Source organism: Mya arenaria, chromosome 1 (genome assembly GCF_026914265.1).
Source record: "Mya arenaria isolate MELC-2E11 chromosome 1, ASM2691426v1".
NCBI classification, from domain to species: domain Eukaryota; kingdom Metazoa; phylum Mollusca; class Bivalvia; order Myida; family Myidae; genus Mya; species Mya arenaria.
In genome coordinates this window covers 34,191,910-34,219,904 of record NC_069122.1, presented here as the reverse complement: position 1 = coordinate 34,219,904, position 27,995 = coordinate 34,191,910, and the positions used below count along the sequence as shown (strand labels likewise).

At 34.7% G+C, this 27,995-nt stretch overlaps 2 protein-coding genes across 2 annotated transcripts in view; both read left to right on the top strand.

Moving 5' to 3' along the window:
• The first annotated feature begins 7,346 nt into the window (after positions 1-7,346).
• On the top strand, positions 7,347-27,754 carry LOC128226684 (uncharacterized). Its single transcript, XM_052936667.1, has 4 exons — positions 7,347-7,466; positions 16,560-16,676; positions 23,197-23,286; positions 27,533-27,754. Exons 1-4 carry the CDS (start codon positions 7,464-7,466, stop codon positions 27,752-27,754), a joined length of 432 nt encoding a protein of 143 aa, XP_052792627.1. The 5' UTR covers positions 7,347-7,463.
• The window catches only part of LOC128226674 (uncharacterized), a 32,354-nt gene continuing 32,005 nt past the window's right edge, over positions 27,647-27,995 (top strand). Inside the window, exon 1 of the mRNA XM_052936656.1 lies at positions 27,647-27,733. The gene's annotated coding sequence lies outside the window, so the exon portion shown is untranslated. The remainder of the gene's footprint in view (positions 27,734-27,995) is intronic.

Below are 27,995 nucleotides of genomic sequence, written 5' to 3'. Positions count from 1 at the left end.
CTGAAGCGACCAAAAGTCCAAAGTGCTGAAGGAGGCAATATCAGTTTTCTGAACCCACGGTAAAAATGTTCATCAAATGTCAAACAAAACTGACCAAATTTTATAAAAAATAACTAGTTCCTGTATTTTTAAAAATTATTATTATACACATATAAAATTCCATCAATGTTGTCTTTCTAATGATAACAACACTGGAAGCATAGAAAAAACGTGAACTACAACTAATTATTTTTCGCGCCAATGTTGTAAAATTTTATACATTGATCGCAATTTAATTATTTCTATATTGTTTTGATCAAAGAATAAAACAAAGAATGTTGAATAGTATGATTCCGGTATTTGTGCCGTAAATGTTACTGTAACAACTCGAAGGTCGCATCATTAAGGCATCAAAGTCAGTAGTGTTGGCATTTTTTGGGGCGGTTCTGACACATAAGCATACTTATTCAACATAATTATTGTACCGATAATAAAAGTCTCACATCTGATCTTGTTGATAATGTAAACAACAAAACCCGCATGCGCACTGTGAAATGACCTGTTTATTTATAGATTCATGAAGTAACTATTAAGTAAAAAAGTCAGCCATACATTCGCTTTAGTGTGTGCCACGTATTAATAATAATATCATTTTTACATGCACTTTAAAGAAATTTAGAGGGACCCAAATTTAGGTAATAAATAAATGAAATGCTATTTATTTATTGATATTTAGCTTTTATTAGTCAAAATTTAAGTGTCCCGATGGAATACCGGACTTCGAATTTCAGGTGTCCCTCCCGAAAAATTGGTGTCCTCGGGATCCCTGGACCCCGTTAGTGTCGAACACTGGACGCGCGAGATCTCGTACCCGGTGAAAATGTATGCGTGATTTTCATTTTTTTTTGCGTGATTAACGTAATATTTTACATAAGTGGGAACTCTAATTATTACCTATACTCCATATAACTACATTACCATAACATAGAAACATCATATTTTTGCCAAAAAAAGCCAATATATCGAATCACTTACCGAGATAATTTCAACTTGAGCGTATGCATTGGTTTAACGTTCGTAACACTGATGGACATGATATGTTACGAACATTATGACTACTTCATTTTCATTTTTAATGCATTTTCCTTGATCATGAGTGTCACATTGTAGTGTTAATATGAAAACAAAAACCAATACACCATATTTTAACCAAATGTAGCACTGACAATAAAAAAATTCAAGCGCAAATAAGTATCCCAAAACACCGATGAAAAAATAAATGAAAGTTTTTAGGTTGGACATTATTTTTATTTTGAATAAAAAACATTTATTGAAAGTGCATGTGTTCTATATTATTATCCCCTGCCGAATCGAAGATTTCGGGAGGGGGATATTGTTTTGGCCTTGTCCGTCCGTTCATCCATCCGTCCGTCTGGTACCATATCTTGGTAGGCATTAATCAGAAAATGTTCAAACTTGGTCAGAATATTCCCCTGGATCATATCTCTACCTATTTTAAAAGTGGGTCACATGGGGTCAAAAACTAGGTCACTAGGTCAAATCTTACAAAAATCTTTGGAACATACTAGAGGCATTATACGTGGTCAAATATTCATGAAACTTTATCAGAATGTTTTCCTTGATGAACTCTTGGTTGTAAATAAAACTGGGTCACATATGGTAACAAATGAGGTCACTAGGTCAAATCTTAGAAAAATCTTGTCCAGAACCATATCATGGTAATGATTGGTCAATTTATGTTCAAAATTGGTCATGATGTACCCCTTGAAGAAATATGGACCACATTAATAAGTGGGTCACATAGGGTCAAAAACTAGGTCAGTAGGTCAAATCTTAGAAAAATCTTTGGTACATACTAGAGGCATTATACATGGTCAAATATTCAAGAAACTTAATCAGAATGTTTTCCTCGATGAACTCTTGGTGGTACATAAAACTGGGTCACATATGATAACAAATGAGGTCACTAAGTCAAATCTTAGAAAAATCTTGTCCAGAACCATATCATGGTAATGATTGGTCAAGTTATGTTCAAAATTGGTCATGATGTAAACCTTGATGAAATATGGACTACTTAAAAAAGTGGGTCAAAAACTAGGTCAGTAGGTCAAATCTTAGGATAATCTTTGGAACATTCTACAGGCATGATACATGGTCAAATATTTATAAAACTTAAACAGAATGTTTTCCTTGATGAAATCTTGGACTAATTTAAAACTGGGTCACATATGATTGAAGATTAGGCCACAAGGTCAAATCTTGGATTTTTTTGTCCGGAATGGAAATGATTGGTCGGATTATGTTCAAACTTGGTCATGATGTACCCCTTGATGAAATATGGACCGCTTGTAAAAGTGGGGAATATGGGGTCAAAAATTAGGTCACTAGGTCAAATTTAAGAAAAATCTTTGAAACACATTAGAGGCAATATGTATTGTCTTATATTCATGAAACTTGATCAGACTGTTTTCCTTGATGCACTCTTGGACATGTTTTAAAACTGGGTCACATGTCATTAGAAATTAGGTCACTAGGTAAAATCTTTCAAAAATCTTGTCCGAAACTATTTTATGGTGGTGATTGGTCTGATTAAGTTCAAACATAGTCAGAATGTTCTCTTAGGTTGAATTTCGAGTGCGTTTTAAAAGTGGTTTAATGGGTAAAAAAAAGGTCACTAGGTCATATCTTACAGAAATCTTTGGAACACTCTAGAGGCAATACATCTGCTCTATTTCCCATGAAAGTTAATCAGAATGCCTCGATGAAATCTTGGAATAGTTTGAAACTAGTAGGTCATGTGGGGTCAAAAATGAGGTCACTGAGTCAAATCTTAAAGAAACCTTGTGGACACTCTAGAGGCTATATTTTTTGCATATATCTGGACCAATCTTCATGAAACTTGATCAGAATGTTTGCCTTGATGAAATCTTTGATAAGTTTGGAACTGGGTAGCATGGAGTCATAAAGTAGGTTTCTTGGTCAATTCTAAATGTTATATATATATACATATTTTTTTTTATTTCAAACAGTTGCAATCAAACTCAATTTCATAAATATATATATATTTCATCAATAATTGATTTCCATTCCTTGACTTAGCCCAATCAGGCGGGGGATATCAATTCAACGAATTTGCTTGTTACATTTACATCTATGTTCAGTTGCAGTTTTTTAGTTGTAAGTCATTTTACTTTAAAATATGCAAAACATTTTACCACTAGTTATTTCTGACTGATATCACAGGTGAGAGATTCAGGGCCATCATGGCCCTCTTTTTTATTTCATTTCTTGAAATTGACTAATTTTTTTTCAAACCTGCCCATATCTTTCTGGGTTATGATTTTTTTCAGCTTGAGCATGATAATGCTACAACCATTTACCTTCTACGAGCACATAGTATTATAAATTCTGCCTTTTCATAGGAAATGGGCGTATGGGGAATATCCTTCGCTTTCAACGATATTCTTCTTTTGTTATGATCATAAGTCGTAATGATTGGTACTGAATATTCCATAACTACATTTTTTTTTCAGGTTTTTGCGAAAGTATGCACTTTTGTCCATCTGGGTCTTATAGAAGGGACGGACAGCGGGCAAGAATTCCTTGTCCAGAGAATACATATGTTGCTGGAAATAGTAAGATCATTATCAATCCCATTTATAAAGAAAATATTTTTGAGCCAACGAGTACATGTTTTGGTATTAACAATATTTGATGTGTCCAAGCATATGAATGAACTTATTCAAGAAGCTAAAACAGACCTACCTAATTTACAATAGGTGTTTTAAAAAAATTAATCCAAATTATATTGGAACATTAAGTTAATGAATTGGAAAATAAATACTAATTTGGCTGGTTAGCAAGGATGTCTCTTCTGGAGCATCAAGTTAATGTATTGGAAAATAAATACTAATTTGGCTGGTTACCAGGGATGTCTCTTATGGAGCATCAAGTTAATGTATTGGAAAATAAATACTAATTTGGCTGGTTACCAGGGATATCTCTTTTGGAGCATCAAGTTAATGTATTGGAAAATAAATACTAATTTGGCTGGTTACCAGGGATGTCTCTTCTGGAGTATCAAGTTAATGTATTGGAAAATAAATACTAATTTGGCTGGTTACCAGGGCTGTCCATTCTGGAGCATCAAGTTAAGGTATTGGAAAAATAAATACTAATTTGGCTGGTTACCAGGGCTGTCCATTCTGGAACATTAAGTTTATGTATTGGAAAAGAAATACTAAGTTGGCTGGTTACCAGGACTGTCCATTCTGGAACATTAAGTTTATGTATTGGAAAAGAAATACTTCGTTGGTTACCAGGGCTGTCCATTCTGGAACATACAGAAAATGTATTGAACAAATGTACTAGGTTGGCTGGTTGTCAGGGCTGTCCATTCTGTGCATTCGACCCACAGTGCACTCCACGCGGAACTACCCCTTTCCGGTGACTCGGAGGCGTTTTTAATTTATCGCGGATTCCCGCCGAGTATGCAACCTTTTTCCTCGCTAAATTTCGCCAAGTTGCACCGAGTTAATCGTTTTCTATGGAGGGTTTATTGCCTGTAGCGCCGGTGATCGTATCGATTTATTGACCTAATCGCGGAACTCCGCGTTTTGTGCATAGCTACTACAGTACATTATTGCTTCTGTTAAAACAGTATTAAATAATTAATTTTTCAAAGTGCAGCAAGTTTCTTTTTAAAACAATTATCGAAAATTTCCATATCAATTTTCATCAGCATCGTCTAACAACTGTTGTTTTTCACATTATGTGATTAAAAGATATACCATAGCGTGCATTTGTGTTTGTTATTGTCATCTTTCTCTTACTATATTAAGGTGTTGAGAACTTAATTAGATTGGAGTTATGAAGGTATTGAGAACTTTGTAAGTGTGAATATATTTCGGTCATTATTTCTTAATTTGCATTTTACCACTTATTAATTTATCCGTAGTTATCAATGATTCTAAACTTATTAATTACGCATATAATTGTAAATCCTTCATCAAGTTAATTAAAATCCCATTCAACACCATTTTATACATGCATTGAAATGAATAACACATTCTATCGGCTTCAGATCAAACAGTCACACTGTGTGACTTCACATAACTCACAGTTTTACCCACGAGGATCTCATGGAGAGCATGTATATTGTTATGCAGAATTAATGTGTCTGAGTGGTGTTTTCGAATGTAACTTAAGTATTGCATTTCCAACTTTAATTCATCACATTAATAAGTTACCTTTATCATTGAATGTGTTGACTTTTATTGATGATCCAATAAGTATAACTGTACATAATTGCTTCTTACAGTCTATAAGTGTGGTACAAGTTTTAAAGTTTATTGGCAGATCGTTTTACAAAAATGTCATTTCTTTGTTTTCTTAATCCCTTGATTGCCCTTGTTGTTTATTTAATCCTCCAATAAATATTTCACACTTCCTCTTGCTACATGCAATACATCGTTTAGGATGGGTATTTACTAATTAACTTGTCACAGTGGTGTATACGGTTAGGTAGACAGATAGATAATCTTCGTCTGTGAAACTTGGTAAGTGTAAAAGTTACGATTGATGTCCTTTGGGTGTCCGAAAATTAGGTACGCGAAATAAATTATATTTATAAATAATTACGGGTGAAGCAAAAATAATCAAATAAATTAAACAAAATTAGATACAGTGGGAGATTCTTATCGGTTTACCTCCGAGTAACGGGGCGATTGTAATTATACGGTCCACTGATCAGCCTCGGTGGGCGAACGAGTAAAAACGCCGAGGAAAGAGGATTATGATCAATTGGATGTCGTGTCCGCGATGACCAAAATCCGCCGAGGAAAACGGAAAGTGGTAGTTCCGCGTGGAGTGTACTGTATTTTAAAACTGGGTCACATGGGGTCAAAAACTGGGTCACTAGGTCAAATCTTAGAAAAATCTTTAGAACATACTAGAGTTATTATAGATCATGTCAAATATTCATGAAACTTTATCAGAATGTTTTCCTTGATAAAATCTTGGTCGTAAATAAAACTGGGTCACATATGATAACAAATGAGGTCACTAGGTCAAATCTTTAAAATATCTTGTCCAAAACCATATCATGGTAATGATTGGTCAATTTATGTTCAAAATTTTTCATGATATACCCCTTGAAGAAATATGGACCACTTAAAAAATGGATCACATTGGGTCAAAAACAAGGTCACTAGGTCAAATCTTAGAATAATTTTTGGAACATACTAGAGGCATGATACATGGTCAAATATTTATAAAACTTAATCAGAATGTTTTCCTTGATGAAATCTTGGACTTATTTAAAACTGGGTCACATATGATTGAAAATTAGGTCACAAGGTCAAATCTTGGATTTTTTTTGTCCGGAATGGAAATTATTGGTTGGATTATGTTCAAACTTGGTCATGATGGACCTCTTGATGAAATATGGACCGCTTGTAAAAGAGGGGCATATGGGGTCAAAAATTAGGTCACTAGGTCATATTTTAGAAAAATATTTGAAACACATTAGAGGCAATATGTATGGTCTTATATTCATGAAACTTGATCAGACTGTTTTCCTTGATGCACTCTTGGACATGTTTTAAACTGGGTCACATGTCATTAGAAATAAGGTCACTAGGTCAAAAATCTTGTCCGAAACTATTTTATGGTGGTGATTGGTCTGATTAAGTTCAAACATGGTCAGAATGTTCTCTTAGGTTGAATTTCGACTGCGTTTTAAAAGTGGGTTAATGGGTCAAAAACTAGGTCACTAGGTCATATCTTATAGAAATATTTAGAACACTCGAGAAGCAATACATCTGCTCTATTTTCCATGAAACTTAATCAGAATGCCTCGATGAAATCTTGGAATAGTTTGAAACTAGTAGGTCATGTGGGGTAAAAAATGAGGTCTCTGAGTCAAATCTTAAAAAAAACCTTGTGGACACTCTAGAGGCTATATTTTTTTGCATATATCTGGACCAATCTTCATGAAACTTGATCAGAATGTTTGCCTTGATGAAATCTTAGATTAGTTTGGAACTGGGTAGCATGGAGTCATAAACTAGGTTTCTTGGTCAATTCTAAATGTTATATATATACAATATTTTTTTATTTCAAACAGTTGCAATCAAACTTAAACTCATATATATATATATATATATATATATATATATATTTCATCAATAATTGATTTCCATTCCCCAAGCAGTTGGGGATATCAATTCAACGAATTTGTTTGTTCAGAATGAAACAAGAGGGCTACAATGTTCCAGATCCTATTAATATCTATGTTTTGTAAGTGTTAATTTTCATTGCAGACACAAAACATTTAACCCACTGTGCTGCTTGTAGACAGGGTAGATATTGTCCACCTGGAATGGATTTAGAATGTCCCGAAGGATTTTACTGCCCACCTGGACTTGGCATGATAGAGTGTCCACCTGGAGCATATTGTGAATATGGTAAGACCAAAAAATAATTAATCTTTTGTTTTGCAAATACAAGCACAGGCTTGTAACGGGTTGGTAAGTAGGGATGGGTTGTATTGACTTCCAAAGACAGGGCTTGTAATGTGTTGGTAAGTAGGGATGGGTTGTATTGACTTCCAAAGACAGGGCTTGTAATGGGTTGGTAAGTAGGGATGGGTTGTATTGACTTCCAAAGACAGGGCTTGTAACGGGTTGGTAAGTAGGGATGGGTTGTATTGACTTCCAAAGACAGGGCTTGTAATGAGTTGGTAAGTAGGGATTGGTTGTATTGACTTTCAAAGACAGGGCTTGTAATGGGTTGGTAAGTAGGGATGGGTTGTATTGACTTCCAAAGACAGGGCTTGTAATGGGTTGGTAAGTAGGGAATGGGTTGTATTGACTTCCAAAGACAGGGCTTGTAATGGGTTGGTAAGTAGGGATGGGTTGTATTGACTTCCAAAGACAGGGCTTGTAATGGGTTGGTAAGTAGGGATGGGTTGTATTGACTTCCAAAGACAGGGCTTGTAACGGGTTGGTAAGTAGGGATGGGTTGTATTGACTTCCAAAGACAGGGCTTGTAATGGGTTGGTAAGTAGGGATGGGTTGTATTGACTTCCAAAGACAGGGCTTGTAACGGGTTGGTAAGTAGGGATGGGTTGTATTGACTTCCAAAGACAGGGCTTGGAGGTAAATAAGCAGTTTCTGCTCTATAAAAAAACCGCTTGCACCACGGAACTTCATACGCTTATCTACCATATCCACAAATGAAACAAGTGTTTGAACTAATAGCTGAATTCTTATTTTGGCCTATGGTATACTTTAAAGTGCTAACAATTTAGCAGACCTCGAAAAATGTTTCTTCAAATCTGAGATGATCACCTCAAAAAAGCTTCACATGTTCCTAATTTGATCACAATATCTCATTACCTACTGATGACTTTCTGTGTGCAAAAACGTACCTACTTGATTTACAATGCAATACTATATATATGAATAGCAAACACAACATAAATTCTACAGCCATATGTTTTGTGTTCCTCAAACAATCAGATTACCGGCGTATTTAAAATATTTAGATATTTGCGACGTTGATGCTTGTGAAAAACACGTCATGTTAACTAATCTATATCAATGCAGTCATTGAAATTAGACTTTTGGATGAACAAGCCCAAATTCTTATACTATTGCTTGGAATCAAATTTTTTAACAAGCCCTGCTATATAAATTAAGAATTTGAGCAAGCCAGGAAGACATTTTACCAGTGCAGGGCTTGCGGGCTTGTGCTAATTTCGACCACAGTTAATGAATCAGTTTTAAGTGCATACAGATACAGAAAACAGTAAAAAAAAATTGCTCTCTGATCCCTCGATATGGACAACATCAAACAATTTCCCTCGAGCTGGTGTATAGGTAAATGGCCATTATCATTATAACAGTCTCGTTTTTTTTAATAACATCGTTACTAGTGATGTTCCGATGATTGATTATAATCGAAAATCAATTGATTGGGCCTGAAATCGGCAACAATCAATAGTATTTAGTTATAATCGATTATCGAAAAAATAAAATAAAATAAATATATATTTATATATATATTTGTAAGTGTTCAGATGTTATCTTTAACAAAATGGCTGATGAAAGCCACAATGAGCAAGAAAATGAACTATTTTTATACAACAACACGTAATAACTTCAATCATAGACATAAGGTATATGCATATATAATGATTAAGAGTTTAATACTGTACATGAATAAAACTACAACTCAGGTTCTATCTAGTATTTTAAAAACCGATTGTACTATCGATAATCGGTTACTTGAGTGGAACCGATCATCGATAGTAAAATTGCAACCGATTCCCAACACTAATCATTACTATCCTCGGTCCACTTAATAGCTATCCCTTGTGCAGTTTTTTATTAGCTTCATCTATCCCCAGTACACCGCCAGGGCATCAAAAGGTATGAATATCTTCGTAACAACAAATATATCGTATTGATATCTTACACATTACTAGATAATGTAATTACAAGAAAATCGCTCGATTCAGTTTTGATTCTTCTTTTCAATTTGTTGATTAATGTTTGAAATCGTACCACATGAATGAACATTTGTGAGCGATCATGCAACTTTCGGCGAGAATTGGGCTGTTATACAAACAGGGTTCTCAAGCTACCGGGAAAACTGGAAAAAGTCGGGAATATCGAAAAGTCTGTTCCCGGTCTTGAAAATGCCTTGAATTTTGCGATTATAGGTTAAAATTGGGGAAAAGCCAGGAAAAGTACTAAAGCTCAAACTGTTTTGGGTACGAAACTAGTAAAAGTAAGTAGTCTTGATCATCTAGACGCTTGCATCTGACACTTCTGTATTAAACTGACTCTGATTAGAGCGGCTGAATGATCGAGACTAAGAAGGTTTCCGTTACCATATGAAAGCGTTTATTTGTCATAGTAGCAGTGTCTGCACTGCCGTCTGCATTTAAAAGTTATTTGAACTGAGAAATTGACCGCAGTTTGTCGGGATTCGCTTTATATACGCTGTCAGTAAGAATCGTGGGTTCTATATACAACGATCTTTTTAATCTACAGTATGCTAATGATCATGGATAATTAGCCATATCTGCGTTCACCGAAAGATATCTTAATACGTGAAATTGGCCCTAGTTCATTAAAATAAACTTGAGAAAAGGTTGTCAATAACATCTGGGAGTAAGAGAGTAAGATTACAGGGTATTAGGTGTATCATTGGTCCCAGATAACATACATGAATGCTAATTGCAATGATCTCACTAGTATGCGAAGTACTACACAGCCTGACAAATATTTGCTATTCAAGTGTAAATCTATGAATGATGCCTTTAGACTGACCTTGCTCGTATTTATAGACATTGAGAAGACCACAGTTCTTTGGCCAGTAGACATCATGATAGTTTTAAACTTGTGCAAAAAAGTCACTTATTTTGCATTTTCACCCATGGTTGAAGCGAAGAACATGGATTGATGAAGATTGATGTTCAGATATAGCTGAATTGCATGCTCACTGATGCAAGTAGATTTTTTTAAAGAGTGTTAAACTCTTTTTAAATGACACTGGATGTTATGAGTTCAAGTTGTTCAATAAATGTTTAAAGCTTCCCTCTCACAGATTGAATAATTTGACAACTTTTTTACTTTTGTCTTGGAACGAGCCAATTTTGGCAAAATCCATGAAAACCAATTATTTAAGACTGCTGGCAAAAAGATAGATCACCGATAATTATATTTAAGATAAAAAAAATGGTGTTAATTATGCATATTACTTTAACCATTAATAAACCATAAAACATACATTTTCGAACAGAAATATGAAAATCAGCGATCTGATCTTTTGTTGGCAATCTTTTATCGTTGGTTTGCAGATATTTATGTCAAACGTTTATCTATCTAAGACAAAAAATGAAATAAGTTGTTAAAATAGTATATCTATGAGAGTGCAGCTTTAAAAAATGTTTAGAAAGTAAGTTTTTGTTCAGAGAGTAAAACTTTTTTTAATGTGATATTTGATTATATTTACCTTAAGCATGCATTTATCCACCAATTACGAAAATTGGTATTGTATATGGAGATCAACCGGCACCAAACCATGCTGGCTGATCAGGGTCCACACTGTTCTATGCACAAATAGTAGGTAAGCCTTTAAGTTTCCAAGTAGCAAATACAAATAGCCTTATTTAGACCCTGATCATGCCAGCTGATCTGTGTCTACACTGTTCACAGAGGCCAACAGTATTCAGCATGCTAAAAGTTAATCATGTTGTTCAATAAATGTCTAAGAAGTTCAGAAAGTGAAAGGTTTTGTTTTTCAGAATAAAACCCTTTGAAAATGACATTTGATGTTATTTAACAACTTGTTTAATAAATGTTAAAAATGTCAAATAAGTTTATTTTTAGCATGTGAAAATGTTAACAATATTTCACTGAAATGTTTCGTTGTAATAACTCTTTTATGACGCTAGTTTTGGGTGTCCTCCTACTACCCGAAGACAGCACAGCGAAGATAATGCTAGAGGGGGTCGTCCCTGTGAATAAGATGACAAGTACCCAAATAAGACTTCAGTTGTTTATTGTCCAAGGTTAAATGACCAGTTATAATAAACAAAATATGAAAGTAAATCAGCATAATTACGTAAATACATGAATATGTGATTATTAAGAATATTAACAATATTTGGGGAATATTGATAATAACAACGCTAATAGCAATGTGAAAGGTACAAATAACTATGAATGTATTAAATAGAGAAACAACTTGTATGACTAATAAAAGGTACAAGTGAATTATAAAGTCTACAGTATGTATTTGCAACATAATTGTAAAAACAATATATACATAACTTATTTTAGCCTATTTAAAGAACTTAATTTGATTCCATGTTTTTAAGTCAAAAATAAAATAACAATCTAATAACAGAGTAAAACCACATACCTGTGAATAAGATGACAAGTACCCAAATAAGACTTCCGATGTTTATTGTCCAAGGTTGAAGACAACCTGGACCGAGAAGTCATGGGTTTAAATACTAAATTTGAGGCTAAGTTGCCAACAACTGGCACTGTCATCTTAAGAGTTTTACTTGGCTTAGAATTAAGAGTTTCCTTTGAGATAATCTTTGTTTCTTTGATCTAATATATGGTTAATCACAACTTGTCTGGCTTGCATAGGTGTTTAAGCCTAATTCTTATGATTAGCAAAACTATAGAACAATAAAGGTGCTAAAATATAGTGACAACAGTCAAAAGTAAGAATTTAGTGTTGGCTTAAGAAATTACTGAAGGTATGCAAGTTGCAAATTTGATGACAAAAATACAAAGTATAATATATAATGTTTATAATATCAAGTTATGATATTGTAAGTTATCTGAGTCAATTCTGTATATCAATAGACAATCATTTCTATACTAAATATGATAGGTCTATTTTAAAATTAAATGTTTATTTTTTATTGTACTTAAAACATTATTATTCAATATTTTGCAACAAAATATAATGCAAAAAGAATGATCATAATAACTGTGAAAAGGTTGAGAGAAAGTCTGGAATTTGTAAAAATAACCTTGAAAAAGTCGGGAATTTTACTTGCAGAAAAATGTGGGAACCCTGTACAAGAGAGGAGACACATTTCCATCATAGTCGTTTATTGCACAGGGTCAAGTTATTTGAAACTCTTTGATTTGATAAATATATAACCATAAAGACAAAAAAATGATAGAAAACTTTCCATGTGTCAAAATCAAACGCTTATTGATTTATCACTTTTTGAGCTATATCCGGTGTCCGTCCCCCCACAGTGATTGTGTTATAACCATTGCAACAACCATTTCATCTCTTTTACCTGAATAGGTTGCGGATATCAATTCTACGAATTCAGGCTTGTTGCATATTCCGTGGTTTGAAACTAATTGATATGGTTTTTGGTCTTGTTCCGACTTCTTGCCCACTTTGTCCATCAGTTTTACCAAGTTTGTGGTGGCTTTCACAAGGACATTTAAAAGATTTTGCATTGTGAGTTACTAGATTGGGTCACGTAAAGTTCTTTGGTTAACTCTTGTTTGGCATAATGCACCAGCCAATTGTAACCACGACTCCCCCCAGGTCCGGGGAATAGCGGGGACTTTGACTTTCGTTCAAACCAATACCAGACAAAATCCCCATCCTGCGGTGACAGACTGCTGGTAAAATCCCCGCCAAATGCCCCCGCCCCCATGGACATCCTAGGTAAGGCCCATTCACTGCTATTTTGCCATGAAAACAAAACAACGCATGCACTCGGAACTGCGGGGCCACCTGGAAGGTAAAACAATGGCCTATTTCCCCTGCTATCCCCAGTATAACCCCCGGACCTGGGGGGACCGTGGTTACAATTGACTGGTGCATAAAGTATCTGGTCTATGACACACTTTCAACAGAACTTCAGCGTAATTATACCCCAACAAACGAAGTTTGAGGGGGTATATAGGAGTGAGCTTGTCGGTCGGGCGGGCGGGTGGGCGGGCGGGCGGGCGGGCGGTCGGTCGGTCGGTCTTCATGGTAACTCATGAAAGGCTAGACAGATTTGAAAATTTTTTGGTACACAGGAGTAACATCAGAAGATACAGGTCAAGTTTGATATTGGAGCTGGTGGGGCCAAGGTCAAGGTCACTGTTACTAAAAATAGAAAAATGGTTTCTGGACGATAACTCATGAAAGGCTTGACAGATTTGAATTTTTTTTGGTAAACAGGTGTAACATCAGAAGATACAGGTCAAGTTCGATATTGGGGCTGGTGGGGCCAAGGTCAAGGTCACTGTTACTAAAAAAAGAAAAACGGTTTCCGGACGATAACTCATGAAAGGCTAAACGGATTTGAACAATTTTTGATACACAGGTGTAACATCAGAAGATACAGATCAAGTTCGATATTGGGGCTGGTGGGGTCAAGGTCACTGTTACTAAAAATAGAAAAATGGTTTCCGGACGATAACTCATGAAAGGCTTGACAGATTTGAACATTTTTTGGTACACAGGTGTAACATCAGAAGACACAGGTCAAGTTCGATAGATCCTTCAAAAACTAAATGAGCAAATATTTACCTTAAAAGTAATTGACACTTGGAAAGATGAACAAACAAAACAAATCTAGCATGCTTCATTTGAACCAGATGCCAGTGGAATACCAGCAGAACTTAAGTATGGCATATTTGCCACAGTAGTGCTTACTACAAATATTGACCTGTCAGATGGACTTGTTAATTCAGCTACAGGAACAGTCCCGGGATTTATTCCCAGGTGTATAAGGATGCATTCAAGCCCAAATATGTACTTGTAAAATTTGATGATGATCGTGTTGGAAGAAAAGCTCGTGAATGCTCTAGATGTCTTATTCCAGAAGAGATCAGCTAGAGCATCAGCTAGTTTTTCTTGTCAGCAGTGTAACTTCTAAATTACTCAACAGATTTAAATAAAACAATACATGCATGATAAAAGAAGATGCAGTGTGCAGTAACCTTGGAGTTATGGCCTCTTTTCGAAGGAATGGTTTGCCATTCCTGTGTCCAGGCGGCATTTGGGGGTATTCGTCACTCCTGTGACAGCTCTAGTTATCATCAGAAATGCCATTTCTAAATACGTCATTGACACAGGATGCAAGATTATTGTTGATATTTATGACAATTGTTTTTTGTGACAAAGTTTTGAACAGAGAACTAGACCCTTTGGTAGAAAAAGATTCGATAAGAACGTTTGAGCCAACGCTATCTGACATCTAACATCACCCAAGCAATAATTTTTTAAAATTTCGTGAAAAATTCCTACTGATCATCAAAATGTTTGGCTTTGAGTTTGATATGATTAGTCAGACAGGATTCTTTGTGACATGCCGCTTTTCATGTCTTTCACTTTGGGTGGCAGGTATATTTTTCATGTCTCTCAAAAACAATAGGATTTTGTTGTTGTCTTATCTGGATGAACAATTAAGAGCCTAAAGAGGACTTACCGACGGGATGTGGTGACACACTGAATTTGCCGTCAAAGGTCCCTACTATTGCTACTGTACCTTTTTCTCCGTCATAACATATGCAAGAAAATTAAAATTAGTGTAAGGAATCGTTTCCAGTTTGACAATTGATAATCGGTTCCACTCAAGTTATCAATAAAGTATTATTTCAAACGGTTTTTGACAATACCATAATTGTAGTTTTATTCTTGTACAAAATGGTGGAAATTTAAACTGAATGCAATAACGAGAGAAAAGAAAGAAAAACAACTTGCCGGTTAAATCGATGATCGACTATAACCAAATACAATTGATTGTCGCCAAAAACAAGTCCAACCAATCAACTTTTGATAATAATCAATCATCGGAACATCACTAATTAAAAAGACCTAAAGTTTTGCAGTTCTGCTAAGTGGTCTGTTTTATGAAAATGATATTGCAAATAACAGCGTCTATTGTAATTATTAAAAAAAAATGAACCCAAATATATTTTTTTATTTTGTTTATTGTGAAAACAATAAAAAGAATACTTTATCTTTGTATTTTATTTCTTGACTGACCTAAGAAACAGCAGTTTTTAGACAACTTAATCAGGTAGCATCATCGATCAAGCTGTCCTTAGAGTTTACAAATTTACAAATGGTACAACGTATCTACATTCACACTAAAATAATTGCACTGATCATTAACTATAGCTAAAAATTTCATGCCAAAATGATTATAAGTATCTATCCTGTGTTTCAGGTAGGGATAGAAAAGTCTGACCAGAGGGCATGTGCGTAAGCCGGTAACAAAGCTTGCTAAGTTATCGACCACGCAGCGTGCCCAAGGGTCGGATTTTTCCATGATTAATATTTTTTCTTGCATAATTTTTTAAAATTATCAATTGTGGAAAAATTTGAGTAGAAAACAATTCATGAAAAAGCGTGTGCGAGGTTGTTTTCTGACATCATAATGCACAGTAATTTTGAATCACTATTGACAGCAAATAGTTTCTTTAAAAATCATGTTTTTACTATTATTTATTTTCGCTTTTTAAAAATCTTGAATACTGATATATTTGATTGCGCTTTATGAAATGGCATTATATACTTTTCATAAACAATACTATAAGAGAAATAAGAAGTGGTGCATTGTTGCGGGTGACTCATCTTACATGGGGGGTGTAAGCTGGTTTTTCCAGCACTGGTCACAAACACCGTTTCCACCTCAGATGGCGGATAATCTCATGGCACATTATAAAGGAATGATGAATAGTGATTTAACTTTGTGTGATGGTTGCTTGAGTTAAGGGCTAGCTTAGGATTGCTTTTGGGGGTGGGGTGGGGTGGGGTTGGGGTTAAGGTCGTGATTTGAATATTAATGAAATTCTCATTTTCAAAGGCTTGCCAGCATGTTTATTTTATATAAATCATGAAATATTTATTGTTAATAATTCAGAATATTTACTATAGAATATTACATTTTTCATATATGCCATTATAATTATGATTTTTTTCATTTACTGTAGTGTATATGCATTATATAAAAAACATTGCATAATATTTTGATATCGCATGCTGTCTAAATTGTAAAGGTGCTAGTGAAATGCTTTACTGCCCACCTGGTACATACTCCCATGCGCGATCTACCCACTGTTTGCCTTGCCCGGAAGGGACATTCAACGGTAGAGAATTTCAACCACAGTGCCTCCGTAAGTATCGTACTTAAGGGACTCTATGTGTTTCATAGGGTAAGACATCAAAATGTTATTGTTTGTTTAGAATGAACTTACTTCTTGATTGGTCAACTTTTTTACGTGGAGTTAAAGTCGCTGCTACGTGCATGTGTGTGTATTCCATCAAACCAAATGGCTTTACTATTTTTTCATAAGAGTTATTGTAATGGTAATTAAGTAATAGTAATGTCTGTATAGTGTTATATAAGTCATTTATGACCTGGTTATTTCTCAGCAGCTAAACAGCTTGAGGTAAAAAAAAACTGGGAATCTTAAAGATGCACTCTTACTCCCATATAAGATTAACCACAATAAAAACAATTGTTTTGATATTATCAAAAAGGATGAATAAATGTCAAAAGCAGTGGTTCTTATGGAGATTATCAAGTTCAATTTGAAAGGATAAAAAAGAAACAGTATTTCTACCTTAATGAGACGATTATTAGTAGATGGCACTAAATCACGCTTATATAAGGTCCATTTATTTTTGGCTCATTCAACAACTACCAGCTTTTTTTCAATGAAACTTTAATTTATACCGTACTTTACTGTGTATAGGAGGCTAGCATAGAATGAACACATGCAAATAAATATGAGAAAAGTCAGAAAAAATATATTTTAAAACAGTAGATACCATAGATTATATGCAGTGAAAATTGTCAAATCAGAATTTAGCCACCAATTGTTTTCAGTTACGATTTTTTATGGATCATGTAATCGGCAAGATTGTTGAAAACCATGCAATATTAAATACGAAAGCATTTAGGCCAGAGTTTTTTTATTTTTCGTTTTACGGGAAATTTTTAAAAAATAAGCGCCAGGAGGAGGGAATAAAATTAAGAAAAAGATGTCCAAAAATGAGCGTCGAGAAAAATAAAAATAAAATGGATTTTCCGTATTTGTTATTTTTTTGGAAAAAATTATAGAACGTATGTTTTGAAGTTGTGCACACTTGTTTTGTATACTGCCTGTTATATAATAGATCTGTAAAATAAAGTCAAAACAAGATGTCATTTTCACAAGTAGCCACAATAATGCACCAGTCAATTGTATATCCCCCCTCCTCCCAGGTCCGGAGAATAGCGGGGACTTTGACTCTCAGTCCAGCCAATCCTTGATAAAATCCCCGCCCTGCGGAGAGAAAGTACTGGTCAAATCCCCGCAAAATTCCCCCGCACCTCGAGGTAAGGCCCTTTCCCCACTATTTTTGGCGCAAAAACAAAACCACCGCATTCACAAGGCACTGCAGGTCCACCTGGAAGGTAAAAACATGGCCCATTTCTCTCATTATCCCCTATAAACCCAAGGACCTCGGGGGCCATGGTTACAATTGACTGGTGCATAATCTGGTGCATAATGCACGTTTAAGGAACTTTTTTTAACATTTGGATATTCATTTTACTCCCTAAACGCCACAAGTCAACTGATTCACACCAATGAAAATAAATTATTCAACTGTAACTCCACAGTATTTAACACTGCATGGTTAAATAAAAATTACACATCAACTATTATATATGCATGATTTTAATATGAGCATCTATACTTTTGTAGTGCTTTTAATAGTCACTGAAACTCGCACTAGCAAAACATAAGGCATCTGGCATATTGTTTGTGTCTCAAATGTTTATTAATATCATTTTGGGTTCATATATTGAGATAAAAAACACATGAAGAAATTTAATGTCTTTGAGATACAAGAAAAGAAACAAGGTATGTAACCCAAACTTACCAGATTTCACAGTAGAGTCCATTTTTTATAGTTTCTTAATCAACATACAAACAATCCATTTTAAAATGGTTGACATGAAAAGAGGACCCAATGCCCATTCAAATGGTATGCCATATGTTGGTATAACTTTATTGTCTTTAGACAAACAAGCAAAATCCAATGTCACATTCTGGTCGTTTTCTGTTGTCACTGTCAGAAACAGTACTTCAAATTCCAATTATCAGTGTTTCCCTGTGTAAACCGGTCTACAGACAGAAATATTTAAGCAATTTTATGCGTTGGGCCTTTTTTATTTGATTCTATGTTTTACGAACACCGCCGCTCAAAAAAACTCACTTTTGAAATAAAAATAAAATTGTGATTTCATTTTTTTTTTTTTCCGCCGATGAAACTTTATTGCAGCAAATCATTAAAAGCAGAGGACATCGCAATAGCTGTAAAAATATTGGTGTAAACAGTTCTGAAAAAGTTTAAGCCAATGAAAAACATTCATCGGATTTGCAGGCTGGTGCTAAAAACCTGGTATCCCCCGGTATCCGGTATCACTTTCCGATACCGAATTATGTTGATATCAGCGTGAATATCAGATAATAAATCCAAGTGTCCACGGTCCGTTATTAATTGCCTTTTGACAACCAATGCATACTTTAAATAACACGGTATCAACATAATCCGGTATCGTAAACTGTGATAACGGCTTTTCTCGATATCGATACCTGGTACCGGGTTTTAGTTCACCCGGATAATCCTTTTCGGCAATGTGACTTCCAGTTTATTTCCGGGTTATAACGAAGTATAATAACAGCGATAAATATGGACTAATTATCATTCCAGGTTTGTTATTATTTATTTATTTTTATTAGATTTGTCATTTAAATGAGTTTATATTAAATTATTGTGATATAATTTGAATGTCATGAGCTATAAATCGCTTGACTGTTTACCTGGACAGTTTAGTTCTGGTGGGTGGGGTAGATGGTTCAGAAAAGACTGCGGTTACTATTCTTATTGGAGTATTATTGATAACAAAAAATATCATCTATTCTAAAACATTTGTTTTGAAAATAAACACAAATAATACATTAGGCTGTTTTACTATCTGACAGTGATAATCTATAATGAGGAATCTGTATGTACATTACCAGGTACAACTATGTAATAGTCTTATGAATGAACATATATAAATCATCATCAATATAAATTATGATATTTATACTGTTCTGTGTGTTTTATTACTACCATAAATAAGTCTGAGACTAACTTATTTTTTTTTATAAAAAATATTCTTTTAATGTTCCATTCCTTTCTTTACAGATATGATTCAAATATGCTGATGTTATCTACTGAGACCATCACTTACATTTATGAAGTACATCACTACAATTGGTTGGGCTGCTAGATTGGTAGCAGCATGATGTAAGCTAGTGCCTGTTGAAACTCTATTGTTGGTTGGGCATCTATTGCTTACTGGACCGCTATATTGGATGGATCATACATGTTGGTGTAACAACAGTTACTATAAATGGTTGGACCGGAAGTGTTTGTTGGACCACCATTGTTTTTTGGACTGCTTGTTGGACAGAATGTGTGATGGACAACTAGTATTATTTGAATCACTGTTGGATAGACAGCTTTTGTTTTATCAGACAGCTATAATTAGTTGATTTACAAGTTCCTGGATCGCTAGTTCCTGGCGGATAAATATTCCCTGTATAGAAGGAAACAAAAAAGCTCTTTTGCTAACTGAAACAATGACATGGTTGGTGAATTGGTATCAGACAATTTGCAGCCAAGACAACACAGTGAAGTGATAGCTGATTCTTTAAACTCTATATGGCAAATAAATTTACCGAAAATAGTTGATTTTTTATGTTACTTGTCTATTATAACATGCATTTACAAAGTATAAAGAGTGATTAATGAAAATATGAAGTGAACTTGTCAGATAAAGCAAAAACAAATGTGCACACACTTACATATTGACTTGACATTAAAATAGAAAATCATAGAGAATACATCATAGCTTTTGCTTTTCTGTGTTTTTTTCGTGACCAAAAAAAATAATTCCAGAAATGTAATTTTATTTTTATTTTTATTTCCTCCTCCTCTGACACTTCACAACTCTGGCCGTTCGTAAAACATATAATTTAAAAAAAAAGGCCTTGGTTATAATAAAGAAAATACAATTCCATTCCGAAATATCACAAACTGATAAACCGACTGATTTTATGAACAACAGTGCATCAGTCTTCAAACTAAATCCACTTTCGTAAAAGGCGGCCATTTTCCTTACAAGCGCTTAGATGATTATAATAAGCAAGTTTCAAGTTTGATATTCATCAAGTCATATAATATGCATGTGAAATCACAAAAGAATGTAACATATTTCAGTTGACACCGCCAGCTTCCGCCATCTTGGAAATTGTGCCCGATAATTTTTGTTGTTGTGAAATTAGCATTAGGTTAAATAACACTAACTTTCATTTTTTATCAGAGATCGAAAAAACGGGCGGCGGAAAAAATAAAAATAAAGTTAGGAATTCGAATCTTTTTCTTATTTGGGTTTTGCAATATTTAGGTACGGCGCTCCCGTAAAACGAAAATTAAAAAAACTCTGGCCTCAGTATGTTTCTTTGATTTATGCAGTGTCATGAGTTCCTCCAATTCTTTGATATCGATGGTGTATCGAAAATGATTCAATTTGTAAATTAGCAACAGTCTTGTTTTTAACCTCCACACATTGAAAACAGCATTGACAGTAAACAATGATGATACTTCACAGTATGGGCGTTTGTTTATTAATATTTTCATAAAGAATCATAATACATAAAATCTATTGAACCGTATCGAAACGCTAAAATAATGACCGTTTTTTGTTTTTTTAATAACAATCTTACTAAAAAAAAATCCCGATATAATTCATTATTCAAGTGAGGGGATGTGAGTTACATCCTCTTGAAATTAAAATGTAAAATTTAATTTTTGAGTGTTAGGTTTACCAATGTATATCGAGTATAACTCCACACTATTGAGAAAAAAATTGGGCATCTAACATGATAAATGAGTATTTCAAGTTTATATTACCCCATGGTTTGATTTTAACTGAGTTACAACATAATGAACAATTGTCTTTTATAAGTGTGATTGGAAATGTGTCTTGGCTTTTGACCCGCCATCGTTGGCAACCTAATATTGGTACTTTCTTCGGTGTTACACTTCATACATACCGTGGGACAATTGACTGACAAAATCTCGTTTTAATGAATATGCACAAGGCAGGAGAGACAACTCTTTTTCCAATGAATCAAATATTGTTCAATAACTATACAATGTCCGTGATCGAGTGAGTAGCCTCCGTAGCCATGTGGTCTTGACTACTGCCATATATTATTGTTCTGAGAAGGTGGACCCGGTTCAACTCCAGCATTCGTCAGAATATTTTTCAACCGTAAAGCATCTGGTACTTTGCGGAACCAATGAAACTGCCTCATTAAGTATTCACTTGATTTTCCTAGCCAATTTGCCCATGGTACACAAGAAACCTAGCACTGTATCAGGGGTATCAGACTATGCCTATTTAACACAATTGTGTATGAGATTTATAACTGACATGTTAAATATAATAGTTAAAAGGTAACAAAACATCACAGGTCAAGGTTACCTTCAGGTAAAAAACGATATGTTGGCAGTGACATTAAGCTTAAAAATGGTTTCTGCTCAGTAACTAAAGAACGCCTGCACCCAGGAATTTCATCCTTAGTATGCTAGGTGGTCATAACTAGAAGATGAATCCTATTGATTTAGAGATCAGTAGGTCAAACGTCAAGGTCACCGTGACCGCGAGGTTAAGAAACAGTTTCCGCTAAATGACTAAAGAACGCTTGCACCCAGGAACTTCATAATTCGTATGCTAGTTGGTCAGGACTAACAGATGAACCGTATTGATTTTGAGATCACTAGGTCAAAGGTCAAGGTTGATGTGACCTTACGGTGAAGAAACAGTTACCGCTCAGTAACTGAAGAACGCTTGCACCCAGGAACTTCATACTTGGTATGTTAGTCGGTCATGACTAGTAGATGACCCCTATTGATTTGGAGATCAGTAGGTCAAAGGGCGTGGTTGCTGTGATCTTGAGGTGAAGAAACGGTTAACCCTCAGTAACTAAAGAACACTTCCACCCAAGAACTTAATACTTGGTATGCAAGTTGGTCATTTAGATGATCCCTATTGATGTTTTTATCAGTAGGTCAAAGGTCAAGGTCACGATGACCTTGAGCTCAAAAATGGTTTCCGATCAATAATTAAATAGTGCTTGCGCCCAGGAACTTCATACATTATGCAAACTTCGTTTACTTTTTCCAAGATTAATCAACAACACTTTACAATTTCTTCTTTTATAAATAATTACTAGAGTCTATTTTTAACCCTGTATTGTCAAAATCTTTTTATCAACACATTTTATGAGAAAGTATGTTTTCATAAAGTAAAAAAAAGACATACAAGATTTTGAATCATACTTTGCTTTCATGTGGTAAAATGAGATAAGATTGAGATTTGACTTGAGTATTTTTATGATATATGGGCCTGGTCTCACTTCTAAACATACATGTATCGCAGTATTAGTGATATCATCATGAATTTTTCAGTATTTGTAACTTCCTGAAATGTCTTTTTATTCAAATACGCAATAAATGTATAATGTCTGAAGGCCCGAAATTGAGTGATGTGCATCGGCTCAAATGTTTTTCTGCTTCATTTACCAGCTTGTGCTAGGGGCTACTACAGCCACGAAGGTGAAACACAATATCGACCGTCTGGACATCTTTGCCGACCCGGGAACAGCTGTTATCAAGGTTGGTCTCGAAAGCTTGTTTTACATACAATTCTTTTTGTTCAAACCAGGGTGTCCTCCCCCCCCCCCCAGAGTTAGGGTCAAGGGGTTAAAGCCCCTTGTGGGATTAATTTAAGCCTTTTTTAACCACAATTTCTAGATTTCTGGTGCATGTTTATTTTGTAACAGGGAACCTTAACATAAATGTACTTGAATATGATACTGAATCTGAGTATTACCCCCATCCTCTAGCCTAAAATATTAGACGTGTTGTACAGGATTCTTCCAAAGAAGGATTTGCCATATCAAAAATTGTAAAAAAAATCCGTCCATGTACAATTATTTGGACTAACCCATCCCCCCACCAGTGAGGGCTAACTATACCAAATTACTGTCCAATTCAGATTCAGGATAATATTATAATATTCCAGACCACATGCCTTGCCATTTGATAGCAATTCCCTCCTAATAGTATATGTAATTTCTTCTCTACCAATGATACTTTCAGCCACTGAATCACTCTGATCCTCTGAAAATTAAACATCTGACGTCATTTTCTGTGGATCTAGATATTTCACCTGCAGCTAACATGTTCCGTTTTTAACAACCAAAAGAAATATCTGGACACTTTGTGACCTTTAAAGCGTACAAAATTTCACCAAAGGTACATATAAAGTCATCAAAATAATGGATTATTTTTAGCATTGACATCACCGTAAGCTTGTTTCATTTTGTTTACACCCGGGTACCACGCGTATACAAAAAGGACTGAGGACTGTTGCGTAAATGGTAATAGGACTAACAGAAGGCCAGACACGCTCATGTTGCAAACTTATTACGCTTTTTGTTGTCTGGAAAAAAATAATTATTTTTTCACCTTACATTGCTTTGCAAATCATTAACTTCAAAACATCCCCCAGAGGGGGATGTGACTAATGAGGTCATGTATCGAGCTAATGTTACTGTATTCAGAATGCTGGGAAACCCAAACCTAGTACTTGAAAACATCCCATAGGGGGATGTGACTAATGACTTCACGTATCAAGCTTATGTTTTATTGTAGCCCGAACGTGCGGAAACCAAAATAAACAATAACAACAATCAGGGTTTTAAACGGATTAAACATTAAAACATGACCATCTATGCTCATTGAGACAGTACAGTAGGGTTTATTCATTATGGAATGCAGCATTATTGCTCATTGAGTATAGTAGGGTTTATTCATAATGGAATTGCTCATTGAGTATAGTAGGGTTTATTCATTATGGAATGCGGCATAAATGCTCATTGAGTAAAGTAGGGTTTATTCATTATGGAATTGCTCATTGAGTAAAGTAGGGTTTATTCATTATGGAATGCGGCATAAATGCTCATTGAGTATAATAGGGTTTATTCATTATGGAATGCTGCATATATGCTCATGGAGTAAAGAAGGGTTAATTCATTATGGAATGCTTCATATATGCTCATTGAGTAAAGTAGGGTTTATTCATTATGTAATGCTGCATATAATTTATTATTATATGCTCATTGAGCAAAGTAGGGTTTATTCATTATGGAATGCTGCATAAATGCTCATTGAGTAAAGTAGAGTTTATTCATTATGGAATGCTGCATAAATGCTCATTGAGTATAGTAGGGTTTATTCATTATATAATGCTGCATATATGCTCATTTAGTATAATCAGGTTTATTCATTATGGAATGCTGCATAAATGCTCATTGAGTATAGTAGGGTTTATTCATTATGTAATGCTGCATTAATGCTCATTGAGTATAGTAGTGTTTAATCATTATGGAACGCTACATATATGCTCATTGAGTAAAGTAGGGTTTATTCATTATGGAATGCTGCATATATGCACATACAGTATAGTGGTTCATTCATTAGGGAATGCTGCATATATGCACTTACAGTATAGTAGTTTATTCATTAGGAAATGCTGCATATAATTATATGCACATACAGTATAGTAGTTTATTCATTAGGGAATGCTGCATATATGCACATACAGTATAGTAGTTTATTCATTAGGGAATGCTGCATATATGCACATACAGTATAGTAGTTTATTCATTAGGGAATGCTGCATATATGCACATACAGTATAGTAGTTTATTCATTAGGGAATGCTGCATATATGCACATACAGTATAGTAGTTTATTCATTAGGCAATGCTGCCTATATGCACATACAGTATAGTAGTTTATTCATTAGGGAATGCTGCATATATGCACATACAGTATAGTAGTTTATTCATTAGGGAATGCTGCATATATGCACATACAGTATAGTAGTTTATTCATTAGGAAATGCTGCATATATGCACATAAAGTATAGTAGTTCATTCATTCGGGAATGCTGCATATATTCACATACAGTATAGTAGTTCATTCATTAGGGAATGCTGCATATATGCACATACAGTATAGTAGTTTATTCATTAGGGAATGCTGCATATATGCACATACAGTATAGTAGTTTATTCATTAGGAAATGCTGCATATATGCACATACAGTATAGTAGTTCATTCATTAGGAAATGCTGCATATATGCACATATAGTATAGTAGTTTATTCATTAGGGAATGCTGCATATATGCACATACAGTATAGTAGTTCGTTCATTAGGGAATGCTGCATATATGCACATACAGTATAGTAGTTCATTCATTAGGAAATGCTGCATATATGCACATACAGTATAGTAGTTTATTCATTAGGGAATGCTGCATATATGCACATACAGTATAGTAGTTCATTCATTAGGGAATGCTGCATATATGCACATACAGTATAGTAGTTTATTCATTAGGGAATGCTGCATATATTCACATACAGTATAGTAGTTTATTCATTAGGAAATGCTGCATATATGCACATACAGTATAGTAGTTCATTCATTAGGGAATGCTGCATATATGCACATACAGTATAGTAGTTTATTCATTAGGGAATGCTGCATATATGCACATACAGTATAGTAGTTCATTCATTAGGGAATGCTGCATATATGCACATACAGTATAGTAGTTCGTTCATTAGGGAATGCTGCATATATGCACATACAGTATAGTAGTTTGTTCATTAGGGAATGCTGCATATATGCACATACAGTATAGTAGTTCATTCATTAGGGAATGCTGCATATATGCACATAAAGTATAGTAGTTTATTCATTATGGAAAGCTGCATATATGCTCATAGTCAGAGCAAAGTTAGTCGTGAAGGGGCTTTGCACCCAGTATATAAAGACAATGTGTCCTGTGCAAGATATGCGTCCCTAACCTTTAAGTTTATCATCCATAATTGTGGTCAACCATCATTGAAACTGCAAAAAGCTTATTGTTTATGTTGGCTCTTCCTGAATGTAGACAATTCTTACTGATCAGTTTAGTGTAAACTTTAAAGTTTAAACAGTTGTGAAGAAACTTATGTTAATTTATACTGAGTATTCTGAAAGCCAGAGGCTACCAAATTTCAGCTCAGGCTATCAACTTTCCGTAGAAAGTAGGCCACGAGGGCTACCTGTTTTTTCCTAATGTGATTTGAAAAATATGCCAATCAAACACGTAATGCATTATGTTTAATGTATATAAACACATTTAATCATGAGTAATTTATGAACGCCAAAAGTGACAAGTGATTATTGATCAATTTTTTCAAAGTCAGCCTCAAAATTTCAGACAAGGACGCTTATTGTATTATTGTTATATCATTCTGATTGAGAAACGCGTATTGAATGATTGAAACTGTATGAGCGTGCTTGATTGGGTGGTGTAATTCATGGGTGAATGGTTTTCAAATTTCCTTACATTCTTCCAAACAAGTTATATTTTATTGTGTTTAAGTTGGGCCTAGTGAAATTGGTGTCGGGCTTGTAAAATGTCCTATCTGATAGTCTGAATGAGCTAGTGGATTCAAAACAGAATTTTGATTAGTATTACTATATATGTAGGTTTTTCAGATAGGCGTGCAAAATAGTATGACATACTAGCTTCTTACTGAAAATGGAATGGTTGAAAATCGACCCAGCCCTCAGTGCTCAAGCTACGTTAATATATTTGATTTTGAAGTGAGGGCCTGCTAAAATTTCAGAAAAGTAAAAAATAACGAGTTGTTTTATATTGTCATTTTTAAAAAAAAATGCAATAAATATTTACTATTCTTGTGCGGGCTATTTCATAGGAACCTGATCAGCTTGTAATTCAATAGAGTTTCATATAGGTCCATTGGCATCCAAGCTGTTTCTTATGGTTTTCACAGGAATACAAAGGCTGTGCCCAGCTGGCACGTTTCAACCATATCAGGGACAGATTACATGTTATCCATGTCCTAAAGGATCTTACTGCGCTGGGGAAGGACAAACAGGTATTACTGGAGCATGCAGACCAGGGTGGCACTGTGGCGAACAATCAACCAATCCACAACCAACTCCTTGCAGACCAGGACACTTTTGCCCTTACGGTACAGCTTCATATTAAATAAAGATGATGTGAAGTTTTGGGGGTAATTGACTTAAGAAATCGTTGATTTACATGACATTCAGAGATTGGTATGAAATATATCCTGTCATGATTTATTGCAATTGATATTTCAACCTTTTCAGGTCTTTTGAAAGGGAACAGAAACTAATATTTAATAATTTCCTCAGTCGCAGGAGACTTGAAAGCTTGTTCTTTAAACTTTAAAACTTCCCAATTTTGCGACGCAAGTTTTTCCAAAATCT

Excerpts from the sequence above, each read along its gene's own strand:
- LOC128226684 (XM_052936667.1), top strand. Across the intron at positions 16,677-23,196 it reads ATTTCAACCACAGTGCCTCC|CTTGTGCTAGGGGCTACTAC; the intron begins GTAAGTATCGTA and ends TTCATTTACCAG. Across the intron at positions 23,287-27,532 it reads CGGGAACAGCTGTTATCAAG|GAATACAAAGGCTGTGCCCA; the intron begins GTTGGTCTCGAA and ends TGGTTTTCACAG.